Source organism: Malaclemys terrapin, chromosome 23, assembly GCF_027887155.1.
Source record: "Malaclemys terrapin pileata isolate rMalTer1 chromosome 23, rMalTer1.hap1, whole genome shotgun sequence".
Taxonomy (NCBI): Eukaryota; Metazoa; Chordata; order Testudines; family Emydidae; genus Malaclemys; species Malaclemys terrapin.
Window position 1 is genome coordinate 6,005,187 of NC_071527.1, and position 14,645 is coordinate 6,019,831.

The following is a 14,645-nucleotide window of genomic DNA, read 5'->3' on the forward strand; positions in this document are numbered from 1 at the left end:
CATCTCTTTTGTGGTTTGTGCACCAGGCAGATATGCACTGAGAAATTCACATTCATGGCTGAAGAGCAGGACTTCTATGGAGGGCCACAAAATATGTGTAATTTTTAAAGCGTGATTCTAACCTAAAAAGTGGCTCTGTAAAAATGAGATGACCTCTTTTTTGTCTTGTTGGGATTCATATCAGATTTGCTAATTTTTTGAATAAAGAGATTTCGCCCCATCGATCCCACAAACTCATCCTACGCTCTGACAGCCAGTCAAGGTTTTTCACTCTGATTCATGATTACCGGTAATAAAGGGTTCTGTGGGCCAAATTAAGCCCTCTGCTGTACCTGCACAACTCAGTGGTCCCTCCGAGACACCTTTTTCCTGGGAAAGAGGAAGTCACTTTGTTTACTGTATTATTAACAAGTCTTTCTCTTTATGTAGGTTATAGACTTCAGGAAGAAAACCATCACCTATTACGATTCTATGGGTGGACTAAACAATGAAGCCTGCCGGATACTGTTGTGAGTAGCTGCTCTGTATTTGAGTGTCACTGTTTTTGTTTAAGTGTTACAAATATTCCTATTCCTTACTAAATGATGAAGTGTAACACGAGAAATTTAAGATTCCGAGAATAGATGGAACGCCGTGCTCTTGGCCACAGCTAGTAGCTAAGGATACAGCAGGAGCCGGCTCCCACCATGTTTTTGGTCAATGTCACACCCTCTTAGCTGAGGGAGCAGGTGTTACCACCATTTCTTCCAGTTGTTTCCCCACTGTGTAACTTCTGTTTTATGTGGGGTGGGCCTAACCTCGCTAACTCTCATCCCAAAACCCAGCCTCTACTTGACACTGGCTTCTGCCACATCTGGGCCTAAGGAAATAAACACACGGAGTTGTAACATCTGTATACTGAAGACATTGTAGCCCACTGCCTCGCTATCTTCTCTAAGAACTACTCGTGTTGAACAGAAAGGTGATGAACTAGAACTATGTGGGTGCACTACATAAGAGGTCCATCAGGGTATGCAAACTATTGCACAGTGCTATTCTCTATGTCCAGGGAATGGAACCACTGGCCCAATCCTCGTATAGGCCTGTCAGGTGCAGTCTTTTAATAGCCTTCCTTAGGGACATCCTTGTGGTTACAAGTTCATCAGAGACTCAGCTCCAAACAAGCACACTCATAACGTGTTCAGTTGCTTTTTATACACTTCAGAGGTCTTTGAAGAGGAGTTTCCAGGAGCTGGTAGCATGTAAAGGATCTCTCTTCCCTGTGGCATATCTTCAAAAGGTTGGCTTTGGAGTTGGAAAATTTGTATTCTCACCTCAAGATATTTCCCGCAGAAGTCCCCTTCTCATGTATTGTTCCAAAAAGACCTTTAGATTTCCTCATGCCTTCCAGAGATTAACGCAATCTTGTCTTTCTGCTGCAGAAGTTCTGTAAAATCACACAATAGTACATAAACATTTGCATTTGTAATACAATGACCTCCAAAAACTAATTCAATAAGGTTTAATTTAATTCAATAAACTTAATCTTAACTCCATTAACTTTGCCCTGGATATTACAGGACATTGTCAATCCATCACAATCTTCTCTGTAAGAAAGAAAGCAGGACTGGTTTTCAGATCAAAGAGATGGATTCTGGTCAAGAATCCAACATCTGCCTTTTTGAGAGATGGCACCTGTTGATATCTCCTCCAGGAAGGAACCTGGTGTTTCCCTTCTGGATTTTGCAAACCTAGTGCCCATGTCCTTACCTTGGCCTGTCCGTGGCAAATACCTTGGTAACCTAGCTCCTCCATTACAGACTGACACATTCCTCCCGCTTTCCCTCCACCTCCCAAAAAACACAAACGTATCACTCTCCCAAGAGGATCATTAAGACATAGAGAATGGTGACCTAGGTGGTGGGTGGTTTGTCTCATGCTGAGCACCAGAGCTCCTAATGAAAGTCTGTGCATGTCATTTATGTCCCTGATGAAGCTCAAGGCAGGAACATGCCTTAGCTACTGTTACCAACCTGGATCGGGACTAAGATATTTTCTCTTTCTGACTCATGCTGAAAATCAGGTCCTGCCTTCATGCCCGTGAGCATGACTCTAGGATATGTGTGGAGCCTTCAGTGTGAACATGCTTGCCCAAAAGTCTGGAGAGTTGAAAGGAGCTTTCATCTGAAGTATTGCGATATCAAGAAAAGAAAAGAAACAAAACCATCCCAAGTAGCCCCTGCAGTTTCCCAAACTGAGAAGCTGGTTCGTTAGAGCAGGGGTACAAATGCAGCAGTGTACAAAATGGGCAAAACTTTCAAAGGTTTCCAAGTCCTATTTTCAGAAGTCATTGAGGTGCAGAGGTCCCCAAGTCTCATTTAAAATCAGTGGGACTTAGACTCAAGCGGCTTTTGAAAATAGGACTCAGGCTCCAATGTCACTTAAAAAGAACAGGAGTACTTGTGGCACCTTAGAGACTAACTATGTCACTTAAAGTATTTCTTATTCTAGGGTTAAATTGGTCTGGTAGCTAAATCTCTCTTTAGAGTCACAGCACACTCAAGTGATGTGTTCCGGTATTGCAGGGGATGTGTTCTGTGCTTTTTCTGAAACCCTTTTTGGTTTCTCTCTGTTTGCACTGAGCGAGTCATATTTAGAATTGGAACAGTCGGCAGTAATCTAAATTAATATAAATGAAATATGGACGTGAAATATAAATGCCTAGGTAGGAATCGCTTTCAATATAATATTAATTATATTTAGTACCTTTCATCCCTTAAGATCTCCAAGTGCTCTCTGAGTTCCATATACCAGAATCACTTCACTCCCTACAAAAATAGCTCCATGGCTTCTCTTCCATTTCGAAGCAGCTAAGCTGAGAGATTAATAGATTCCAAGGCCAGAAGAGACCATTTAGTCTGACTTCCTGGCTAGCACAGGCCAGAGAACTTCCCCAAAATAACTCCTAGAGCCGACCTGGTAGCAAAACATCCAGTCTTCATTTAAAAACGGTCATTGATGGAAAATCCACCATGACCCTGGTAAATTGTTCCAATGATTTGATTAATCTCATGGTTAAAAATTTACACCTTATTTCCAGTGTGAATGAGACAAATCCGTGAGAGGAAGAATTATGAGAAAAATGTAAAACCTCTGAAAATGGGCTTAGAATACAGTGGTCTCAGACTTAACTGCTGTTGCTATAGCAAGAAGTCACCAACATCTGGTAAATAACGCTACAACTGAGATGTGATCAAATAACTCAGGAGGTGTTGCCTAGTAGTGCATTTAGGGTTTTGGGCTGAGGACCCAGCTCTTTAGATCGCTAGCTAACAAAACTGTTAAGCTACAGCATAGTGGCCTTGGATTTTGGCCTATTGGCTAATGGGATAGGTGGGATTTGAGATAGAGACCCAGGATTTCAGCCTATTGGCTAACAGCACAGTTGGAATCGACAGTAGCAACTGCAATTACAGCTCATTCTTGCCCGTGCCATAATTGCTTTTCCCTTTGTTTCCTTTTAGGAGGCTTTTTTGGTTGAATGCACTGGGAGGATCACACCGGGAAGAGGGGACGGAGGTCCTATTCATGGTTAGTGACCCTTTCATGCTTTCAATCTTTAGAGCTTCCTGAAGGTGGTGAGTTTTTAAATGATTTTTAGCCCCATTTTACTGATGGGGATGATTTTCAGGCATAGAGCGGTTCGGTGATTTGCTGAAGGTCACATGGCTAGGAATGAATAATGGTTCCCCAGCTTTCTATAGCTGGGTGAATGTTATGGCAGTTGTGCTCTACGCTGCTATTTGGGGGCCTGGAGTATGTGAATGTCATGGTAGCTGTGCATTAGACCTTGCAAGTGAGGTAGGGTTGGGCCTGGTCAGTATTTGGATGGCGATCTTCCAAGAAGGTGATGCTGGTTATTCAGTTGTTTTTTTGATTGTATCCCTCTTCATAAATCCAGTGCCTGGTAGCAAAGTGCCCTATGCTATACTAGGAGATTCTGCGTTTTGACTCAGGGCTTGTACACGCTACCTCTTATGTTGGCATAACTGATGTCACTCAGGTGTGTGAATAAGCCACACCCTGAGCGACGTAAGTTGCACCGATATGGACAGTGCTATGTCGGTGGGAGAGCTTCTCTCACCAACATAGCTACTGCCTCTCGCGGAAGCGGTTATGATGCTAGCAGGAGAGCTCTCTCCTATCAGCATAGAGCGTCTTCACCAGACACACTACAGTGGCGCAGCTGCATTGGTAGCACTTCTCATATAGACTAGCCCCCAGGTATAAAACTAAGGTCCTAACCTCTTATGGTCATTACAAATCTCAGTATCGTTTTCTCAAGAATAGGAGTGTTAAAGGGACGACTTAAAAATCATACTTATTAAATCTTTTTATCTATGGTTATAAGTCTCACCTAAGAATGCCTAGAACTTGAAAGATAAGAGGGGAACGTTTTCCCTGGTTTTTCTGTTTTTTTTTTTTTTTTTAACTCTATGCATGTAGCAGCAAATTTGTCATCGATTTCAATGTTTTACCTGCAGAATCAGTCAGTTTCTTCTGTTTGTGAAGGTATTGGAGGGAAAAATATTTTGAACTTTAGATTATAAATCCACAGAATTTTTTTTGGGGGGGGGGGGGGGGGGGAATGGGGAATTTAGGAGCTGAAGACTCTTAGCTGTACTATTTTTTAAAAAACCTGAGTATATCAATTTGATTTATCCCTTTTAATCCCAATGTCCTGACCAAATGCAACCTGGAAAAATTAAATTTCTGCCTCCCATAAATTTCCTCATGCAGTTTCAATTGGAGAGATGCATCTTCTTTACCCCCCTAAAAACTTGTTTTGGGTTGTTGCTTTTGCACAATTGTTGCCATGTTTATGTTTGTTGTGGCTACATTCATGTGGTGCCTTGAGTGGTCCTTATATGTGCAGACTGTAAAACACCAAGGGATACTTCTGAAAAACAGCATGAGAGATGGTTGCAGTTAATGATATGTATGTTGCTGTTAATTCCCGTGCTGTTCTAGGAACCATGACGTAGAATTTCCTGGCCTTTGTGCATTTACCCTCTCAACCCCAGCATTGCAGTAATATGGTTTCCAATGACTCTCGATTAGATTACATGAGCCGCCGAATCTAGTTCTTCACTAGAGCTCATATGCTGTGTTTACACCTCTGCTGCATTCCCTTTACCCGCTACCCCTTGATCCTGCTCTTGGCTCCCCAGGCCTGCCCAGAGTCTCATGGTTCACCCACGTAGATCCAGTTGCAGAACTGAGGTCTCATTCTGAAATACATTCCAGTTGATCTCGCATGGTGCATTCTCTATAAATCTGCTATGTATTGTTCTGAGTGCTATTCTCTTTAGAGTGTGTGCAGATCAGCATTCTCTTTGGTTATGCCATTGTTTTACTAGGCATTGAATTTACATGTGCAGACTGGTAGGATTTCTTCTTTTAAAAAAAAAAAAAAATCCCAAGAGTGTTTGTATAGTGCAATGAAAGATACAAAGCCCCAAAGAATAAGAGACAGGCAAGTTCTTGATTTCCCTAGATCCTGACCTTTTCCCCCAGCACCGTAGGATTGGGCTGCACCTATCTACCAGTATATACCACGGGCAGCTCAGACTTCTGCACGGGGGCTCTGCCACACCTCCAAACAGTCTCTCACAAGATTCTCTTCCTCAGGCCAGCTGTACAGGGTGGGGGCTCAGCTCTCCCTGCTTCCCGTTTACAGACTTTTTTTGTGAGTTTGGGGCTAGTTGTGAGCGATTTGCCTCCCCCCACCCACCCAACCTCTTTCTGTCTCTGGGGCCAAAACTTGGAGAGTTTAAAGATTATCCAACAAGAGAAGGCTCTTCTCCAGAACTGCACCACCTTCCAACCTCCTCTCATGTATTTGACACCATCCTTTCCTCACAGCCTGGATAAGTAAGCCAGCCGGAATAAGCGAAAAGTGAGGAGACCCCTACTTAGAAGCCATTGTAGAGATTGCAGTCAGCCAGGAGACCCTTGCTTAGCCAATGAAAGGGCTTGGAGTCTGGATAGCTTATTGAGGCTTCTCCATCTCCCCCCGTGCCAGCAGACACTGGTAGAAAATATATTGCTCGGAACAATCTAATTCCAGCTAATATCCAGGGAGCTAGACTGCCCTCACCAGACCCTGTTTGCATCCAGCAAAATGCAGACTGCCTTTTCTCCAAGGAAATAGGCCAGAGATCACCAGGAATGGACACGTCGGTGAAGGAAGGATGGACTAGCTCCCACTCTTCATTCAGGGCTGTTCCAAGTTATCTACCTGCTGTCAGCTTAGCTACTCTGCTTTCCTATTCAGTGCCCTTCTTGTGTAGATTGTTCTGATAGGTTAAGTGACTTTCTGCCCATGACAGAATTTGCCATCATTTCAGCATGTAGGTTCCAGTTTCTTGTAACTCCTTGAAGAAATACTTCTGGCACAGTGGTCATGTTTTGGGACTGCTCCAGGTCTTGTTCTTTCCACAGATGATCCTGGAAATCGGGGATAGACAACCTGACTGTTCTTATCTCTAGGAAGCTGATGCCCTGGAGTCTCTTTGACCTTGACTACCTCCTCCATGGAGGGAGGAGCCCCATCTATGCTGGTTGTCTTGAGGCTGATGTCCATTGGCAGGATTTGCCAATGGGGTTTGCAAAGGAAGAATTCTGCTATCTGCTTTTCTTTTTCCTCTAGCCAGGGGACAGGATTACTGGATGGCTTCCTCACCTTCCTTTATGTTAAGACTGTTTCCAGGCATCTAAGAGGAATCCTTGAAGCTCTTTTAGGTGCAGCCTTGCCCATGAGGTTATCTCTGAACAAGAGAGAAGGTATGGTGGGTAGATGGTGAAGCTTTGCTCCTCCACACCTGTAGGATTATGGGAAATTGACCCCTGCTCTTATGAACTTCTTTACAGGGTGGCCTTGAGCTGGGCCTCAAGCATTGCACCTCCTGTCTTGCCATGTGTCATCAGCTCTGGCTCAGGCATGTCTGCAGCGGATCACTTTTCCTTGGGCTGGCACCTCTGTCCAAACTGACAACCAAGCCCATGTTTCTTACCTGGGATCTTCCCACTGTGCTATTGGCTTCTGTGTCCCATCCATTCAAGCCCATGATATTTAATCTCTTATTTCCTTTCTATGCTTCCTGATCAAAACCACCACGGCAAGAAGAATCCCTGAAATTTCTGCTTTGAGAAGTTGCAAGCCCTATGGGACCTTCCAGCGGGACAGCATTTTTCTTTAGAGTTCAGAGTCCTTTGTAACCAAGTTTTAAGTCTGCATTCCCTACCTTACAGGAAACTAGTTGGTCTGTCCAAGGTAGCTGAAAGGAAAAGCCTGGCATGTGCTAGACGGCAGAAGAGCAGTGAAAATTTACCTTAGGAGAACCGAACAGCTGAGGGGAAATATCATTTGTTCATCACTGTTCAGCCTTAACGCCTGCAGAGCTCTGCATCACCACGGCTTGCACAGCTTCCAATAAACCGATTCCAGAATGGATTGGAGCCCCGTCAACCCGCCCCAGCATCCTGAGCAGAAAGTGCCTTAGCTACTGCTGAGGAGACCAACCTGCAAAGCTGGCCCCTGGTCATCCGTCAGCACCTGCAGCAGCCTCTTTCAGCCGGAAGGTGCTCCCAGGAGCAGTCCCAAAATACTAATCTTTAGGGAAGGGGGAAATTACATTCTTTGAACGTTCTTCTCTCTTCCCGCCCTGCCAGTGTTTCCATACTGCTAGTTGCACTCCACTTGCTTGGGTCTGGGGATGAGGTCAAGGTCCAGAACTGAAAATCTGATTTCCCTTTTTAGAGTGACCTCACCCCCAGTCCACCCAACCAAGATTAGTTCTTCAGGTGATTTTTGCGATGGCCTCTTTGGAGTCCATGTCTACGGCCTGCATAAGAGGTTTATAATAAATCTACTGATAAGACATTTTGGGTTTCAATGCAGTGTGGAAGCACTTGCCTGGAGAGGGATTGTTTTGAGGTGTGGCCTTCAAAAGAGAGGTCTGAGTTGTCTCTGGAAGAGAAGCACAGCCCAAATGTCTGACTGGGGCAGAGGTCCTTTCCGGAATAGAAATAACTAAGCAACGGATTTTCTGTTATTTCACTGGTACCACACTTGCCCTTTTCCAGTCCTCAGGCACCTGCCCTGATCTCAGTGATTGCTCAGAAGTGAGGGCCACCTTGTGAATAAATTCACGAGCCGATTCCTTGGCAACCCTAGGCTGCACTTCATCTGGGCTTGCTCTCTTGAATTGATTGTTTTCCTATTTTCCTTTACATTTTGTATCATCAAGATAGAAGTCTCCAAGGAATTTCCCTGCAGTCAGATTGGCAGGGACCTGTGGGGTTGCATACTTCAAAGCATGGGGCATGGTTTACATGAGATCCTCTGGGTATATCTCACCTAATCAATTCTTGCCATTGCAGGGGCCTTGGGCATCGTTGGCACCTCAGTCTCTCCTAGTCTCTGTATGTGGTACACAGCTTAGTCTCCTGAGGACTGAAACGCTTTGGTCTAACTAAAGACTTTGGGTTCAATGTAGGAGTATTTGGGTGAAAATTAATAGCCTGTGATATACAGAAGGTCAGGATAGTTGATCTGATGGTCCCTTTGGTCCTTAAACTCTGAAAATATTATTTCTCATGTTGTAGACAGATTCTATAGAGCAATTTTATAGCTTGACCTCTCTAGACTTCTATATAGGAGTTGTCCTGACTTAGTAATGCATCTACTTCATTGCTAGTATTCCTTTCCTCCCGACGGATTTATAAAAGCCCTGTCTGTTCCCCTTTGGCTAGCAGTAGCTCATTCTGCTGCCCTGATCCCCCTGCTGCTTTAGCTAGTATAGCTGGTATATTCTTGTTGGATTCTCTCCTCTTTTTTTCTGGTGCAAACTCATTTTTTCCTGCACATCTTTGGAGTTACTTTAGCTACTTCTTGTTTTTTTGTATTCTCTTGATGACTTTTGTGGTCTGCTGCACCTTAATTTTGGTGTTTTCAGATGTCCCATTTTCCCACTGCTGGACTGAGTGTGATTTGCTTAATTCCCAAAAGATGCTTCCTTGAAATCGAATATCCTTGAGACGTTGCATTGCACAAAGCCCCCCTCCCTTCCCGGCATTACTATGTTGCATTCAAATAACTCACGGCCACTAGTTCTAAGCTTTCCTATTACACACACACACGCTGTCGGTCCCTCCATATTGGTAAAAAAAAAAAATCAAACGTTATATCCATGACAGAATGGAACCCTGGGTGAAGAGGTCTGGAAAAAAGATTGCAGAGTGTTAGACCCGACGTTAGCAAGTTACATAGTGTCCTTCAAAGTTTAGTGTCCAAGCTACTATTTAACATCTACATACATGCAACAACTTGCTGTTGTCCACATTCACTGAGGATAGCAAGTTAAAGTGGGCGGAGGAGATGATGAATGAGGACAGCAAAATGTGAGAGGCAACAATCTGCAGGAAGCTCTAGATACCGGAGAAGTGAATTCAGTCTCCAGACCTAAAGCTCATTTTGCAGGAGCCTTTCCCTTTGGCTCTTCCGTATCGTGAGTCACCCCTTGATTAATCAGGAGATTTCTGCTGACGGTTTTGTGGCTTTGACTGGATATTTTGGGGATGAGTTTCAGAGCTTTGCTCAGTCCTCCTTTAGATTGCCCAGAACTTTAAAATTCTGTGTTAAAAAGGCGAGAACTGCCAAGGGGGAGCGAGGAAAATATTAAATTTCCAAAGCCCAGTTCTCAGAATTAATTGGAGATGGAAGTTTTAGATTCACTGTGAATTAAAAACGATTGGTTTTTTTGTTGGTTGGTTGTTTCCCTCTCTAAGCACATTCTCTGTCCCCTGTTTCCTGCAGGCAATACTTAAAACAGGAAAGTCTTGACAAAAAACGGAAAGAATTTGATGCGAACAACTGGTCATTGCTCAGCAAGAAGAGTCAGGTACGTTGGTCTTGTGCAGCTCGAGCCCATAGTAGGGGGCCGAGAGAGCTGCACAAATTGTATTGTGGCCTAATCATTCCCCATTGGTAATCTCTCACCGTCACCTGACGGTCGTGCATGGGAAAGCCGCTTTTCTCCAAGATGAATCAGCAGCAGCCCCAAGGGGATTTGCTCTCTGTGCATAGCGCTTCCATCCCACCAGGGAAGAAGGATGGTCGTGTGGTTAAGGCAGTGGAATGGGAGCTAGAAGGACCCAGGTTCTGTTCCTGGTTCTGCTATAGCCTTTGTATGTGGCCTAAAGCAAGTCCCTGCTCTCTCGGCCTCCATTCCCCATCAGTAAAATGAGGCTAATCCTCCTCGCTTCTCTACAGGGGTGTTGTAAAGACAAGTTCATGAATGACTGAGGTCCTCAGACCTTAGGGTGCGTAGATAGGCACGACTACCTGGAGTCCATGATGCACCATCAGTCTCCTCTTTTCAGTTGCTTCCCAGAGTTTTGTTTTTTTTTCATCCCCATTTGACCAGGCTACTATTGGCCCATCTGTTTTGAAGCTTCGTTTTGCCCCAACTCCCTAAATCTCAAGTCCATGGGGACACCCTGGGGTTTTCTTACCTGCTTCAATGCTCATGGCGCTTTATCTGTGGAGCGTTTGCTAAAGTTAAGGGGAGGTTTTGGTCTCGTCGAAATATAGAGGCTCAGAGTTTGTTTTTATTGTTGAAGGAAATCCCTCAACAAATGAATGGCAGCGACTGTGGAATGTTTGCCTGCAAATATGCCGACTGCATTACCAAAGACAGACCGATCAATTTCACCCAGGTAAGCTGGGCATTGACGTGTTGGAGTACGCTGCGGGACTAACGCAGGATCCCATTGGCAGCAGGTTAGCTTACAGGGAATGATGATAGGAGGGTCAATAACGATGTTGCCAATTGATACTAAATGTCTTTATTTTCCGGATCTTCTGCTTCTTTCTCAGTTGTCCGTGTCTTCTAATAATTTTCCACACTTAGCACAATCATTCATTAGGTCCCTTAACATCCCAGGATCCGTAGGACTGGATGACACATTTGTATATCTTCAGATTTTGTTTTCCCCTTCATCAATATCTATTTTAAAGGGTCCCCCTTGCTCCCTATTTATTGCTAGCTGTGCTGTTCTCTTTACTTGGGGGTAAGGTTCACTCTTGTGCAAAGGCAAGGTGTGTGCATCACTTAAGTCCTCAAAGTTGGCCTTACTGGGATGCCAGTGGCACAGAGGATTTCTACTGGCCATACAAATTTGTGCCACCAAAAGCACCCCCATCCCCTCCCAATGTCAACACTCTTGTACCTTTTAAGTGGTTAATAGGAGATTGGCTTGAAAAGAACATAACGATCACGGTTTCATCTCTGCTCACATGCAGCGAAAAGAATTAAAGGTTGAGATTTTCACAGTAACTTAAAGGAGTTAGATGCTCAAATCCCACTGAATTTCAATTCAGGCACTTTGTTACATTTCATGGGGAACAGGCACGTCTGTAATTAATGCGCACTCTGTGGCGATCGGGCGTAGAAACCATCTATTAGGAAAAGGGACATTAACGTGTGTGTTTTCTCTCTCTCTCTCCCCCCCTTCCCCGAAGCAACACATGCCCTATTTCCGCAAGCGGATGGCCTGGGAGATCCTCCATCGCAAGCTGTTATGATGACACTGTGCCAAAAGCTGGATCCTGGAGAGATTCTGTCAAAAGCGTCCAGACTCGCCCCTCTCCGCAATCAGCAATCTCCACTCCAACAGACATGGGACTGGCGCTGGTTTCCAATCAAAGAAATCTGAAATGACTCGGTATGAGTTTTTATGAACGCCGCTCATGGAACAGTGCACGATGGGAACTGTCAGAAGCACACTCGCCTTGTTTCTTGATTTTTTTTTTTTTTTTGTATTTTGAAACCTATTTTTACAAACTGGTGGACAACTTTGGACATTCAAGGAATTTATTTTCTGCTTCTAGAAACTCGCTGTCAGTTTCACAGGGCTGATTGCTCTACACTTACAGGAGTCTAGAGTTCAGGGAAGGGGAAAGCAATGACATGGGTTTCAGCATTCCCACTGTGAGCAGAAGAACTTAACTCTTAAACTTCGTGGTGGATGGGGTGGGGTTTTATGGAATGGGAATACTTGGGGATGGAAGCTTTGTGGGCTTCCCTTAGAAGAAGCCCTGTTAGATACCAGCACAAAGGAAGCCGCTGCTCTGTTGATTGCCAGCAAATGGGTATGCTTGCAGCTGGTAGAAACTGGACAGAAAAACATAAGCCCTTTGTGTTGATAGTCAGAAATAGTGATTCTAACAAGGACTCGGTTCTTTGTATCCATCCTGCTAGCGACTCCCATATGAACTCTGCTCTCTTTCAAAGCCAGCATTTTTTTTTTCGTAATGGCAAGCTTGGCCTCCTGTCCCCTGAAATCAGTGCCTACCTTTCAATCGCGCCCATGGTGTCTGAGACAGAATAGGATACGGCGCTTACTTCTTGTAGAGCTGACAGGAAAACTACAAGATAGTTTCTTTTGCGAGCAAATTTTTAAGCAGCCAGGAGTCAGATGATCATGGGGATGGATTTGTTTGGCTCAGGTGCCACTTCTGCAGCATCATTTTTCTGACCAAGGAAAATAAGTCTCCCATTTTTTAACATAATATGTTGTTTATGGAATTCAGGTACAAATACAACTTCTTGTAGGTTAGTATAAACGTATTGATGATGATTAATTGTTTCTTATATTTATATTTTACAAGTGTTTCCCAGAGCAACAAAGAACAAACAATTTAATATGTATCTTGTTCTGCAACTGTTTTCCTGCTTCCTTGATTTTTAAAGTCCTATCAAGAGACAGTGGATTTGATTCTCGCCAGTCACCTTCATTCGTGGGCATGCATTTACAGCTGAGCAGTGTGGGCGGGAAACACCCCGTATCTGAATTCTCCCCTCACTGCTTGGTAACATTTTGCCAGGGTATAAATGATGACACAAGGTGCGAAGCTGTGGTGTTGGATCCAGGCTCTGGATCGAGGTTAAAACGTGCTTCCAGAGGCATCATTTTTAGGTACATTCAGGCTGAGATTTTCAAAGGAACCTAAGGGAATGAGGCACCAAAATCCCATTGATGTTCAGTGGGGAATTAGAAATAAAATTTTTAGAAGCACTTAAGCCTGTTGAAAGTCAATGGGATTTGGGCATTTTTAAGTCATTTAGGTATTTCTGAAAACTTTTCCCTGGGTGTTTGACTCCCTTATTATCATTTGAAAATCCCAGCCTTTGTTTTTGCTGATGCATTCAGCCGTCTAATTTATTATGAAGCCTGGTGGTGGGTTTTTGGGGGGGTGGGGGCGAGGGGGCAGGGTGTGTGTGTGTGTGGGGGGGGGGGGGGGGGGGGGTTGACTACGATTTCTCAAACCACCAAGCCTAGTTTCTCTCTCCAATGTATGTACCTTTTTAATTATCAAGTAAATAATTCAATAATGTGCTTTTGTATTTTGTCTCCGAATACGGAATATTTTATACATTTTTTTCTGTACCTCTATAAGCAGTAGTTTTGTACAAAATTTCCCCCCAACTAGGTTGTGTTCTTCATAGACTGGTTTGTAACTTCCTTTGTCTGTGTGTGTTTTATACCAAGCTCATTTAGTACCTTTTTTTATCTTTTACTGCAAGTAAAGATCTGAAAACGGAAACTGTATTTTTTGTAATGTTTCGCTGTTAAATAAAACTGTCTGTAAAACTGTCTGTCCTAATAACCAAGGGACTCCAATGTTTTTTCTCTAACAAACTGTTCATATGTATGGATGGCAAATTGACTTAATACATTTTTTTGTATTTTGAAATAAATATCACTTTCAATAAGCTGTCTACACTGACTAGTTTTCGTTTTTCCCCACAGCTCTTTCTTTACCTGGGACCCTAAGAGGAAAGACGCATTTCATGATGAAAGATGCTTTTGGAGGATTCCCAGTTTCCGGCTCGAAGGTTCAGACATTTTAAATGATTTGGAGCTGGTTTCTTCCTCCCATCTGTGGCACATCCCCATTATTACGGTATCATGTAAACTCTGCCGTTTTGCCTAGGGCACACCACCTGTGTGAGTTGTACTTTAAGATGCTTTGGGCCTGATTCTCAGTAACCTCATTCCTGCATTTAAGCCACCCAGTCCGGGGATTATGAAGGTTCCTGCCTTGTGTGCGCCCACCTTCCTTCCCAGTGTAACTTAGAGCAGCTTCAAGGTTGCTCTAATTTAACTTTGGCTTCCCGTGGTCCCTTGGAAGCAGAGGAAAAGCTGTAGTGCACTCTGGCTATCCCCACTTCCAGGGGTTGGGAGCAAGGCCTATCTAAGCAAGGCCCATCTTACACCAGTTCTGCACTAGCTGGGGGAGGACCATACACAGGTTATAGTCTTAAAGGCCATTTCTGCCCACCTTTAAGGCCTCTTTAACCTGCTCTTGCAGTATAATGTAACAATCAGGTGTCCTGCCAGGGGTGTAGGGTGGAGACCTAAACAGCTGACACTAAGTAATGTCATTAACTCCTTCTGCATCAGTAAATCCAGGAGAGAAGGAAAATGGTGGTTTATTCTTTGGAATTCTAGTTGGATTTTAATCCCTTGAGACCCTGTATATGTACGTGCCCTTTACTTCCTAGACATGTGGATCTGACACCAAAGCAACTGTGCTT

At 44.0% G+C, this 14,645-nt stretch overlaps 1 protein-coding gene across 2 annotated transcripts in view; it reads left to right on the forward strand.

The window, feature by feature from the left end:
- SENP1 (SUMO specific peptidase 1) overlaps window positions 1-11,560 on the forward strand; it is a 28,362-nt gene extending 16,802 nt beyond the window's left edge. Inside the window, exons 15-17 of one of the 2 annotated variants that reach the window (XM_054012741.1) lie at window positions 430-509; window positions 9,860-9,944; window positions 10,666-11,560. In XM_054012741.1, the coding sequence (XP_053868716.1) occupies window positions 430-509; window positions 9,860-9,944; window positions 10,666-10,803 (303 nt within the window). In that variant the 3' untranslated portion in view covers window positions 10,804-11,560. Of the gene's footprint in view, window positions 1-429; window positions 510-3,503; window positions 3,571-9,859; window positions 9,945-10,665 lie in introns of those variants that run through there. The other variant, XM_054012742.1, reaches the window with a different exon arrangement.
- The last annotated feature ends 3,085 nt before the right edge of the window (window positions 11,561-14,645 follow it).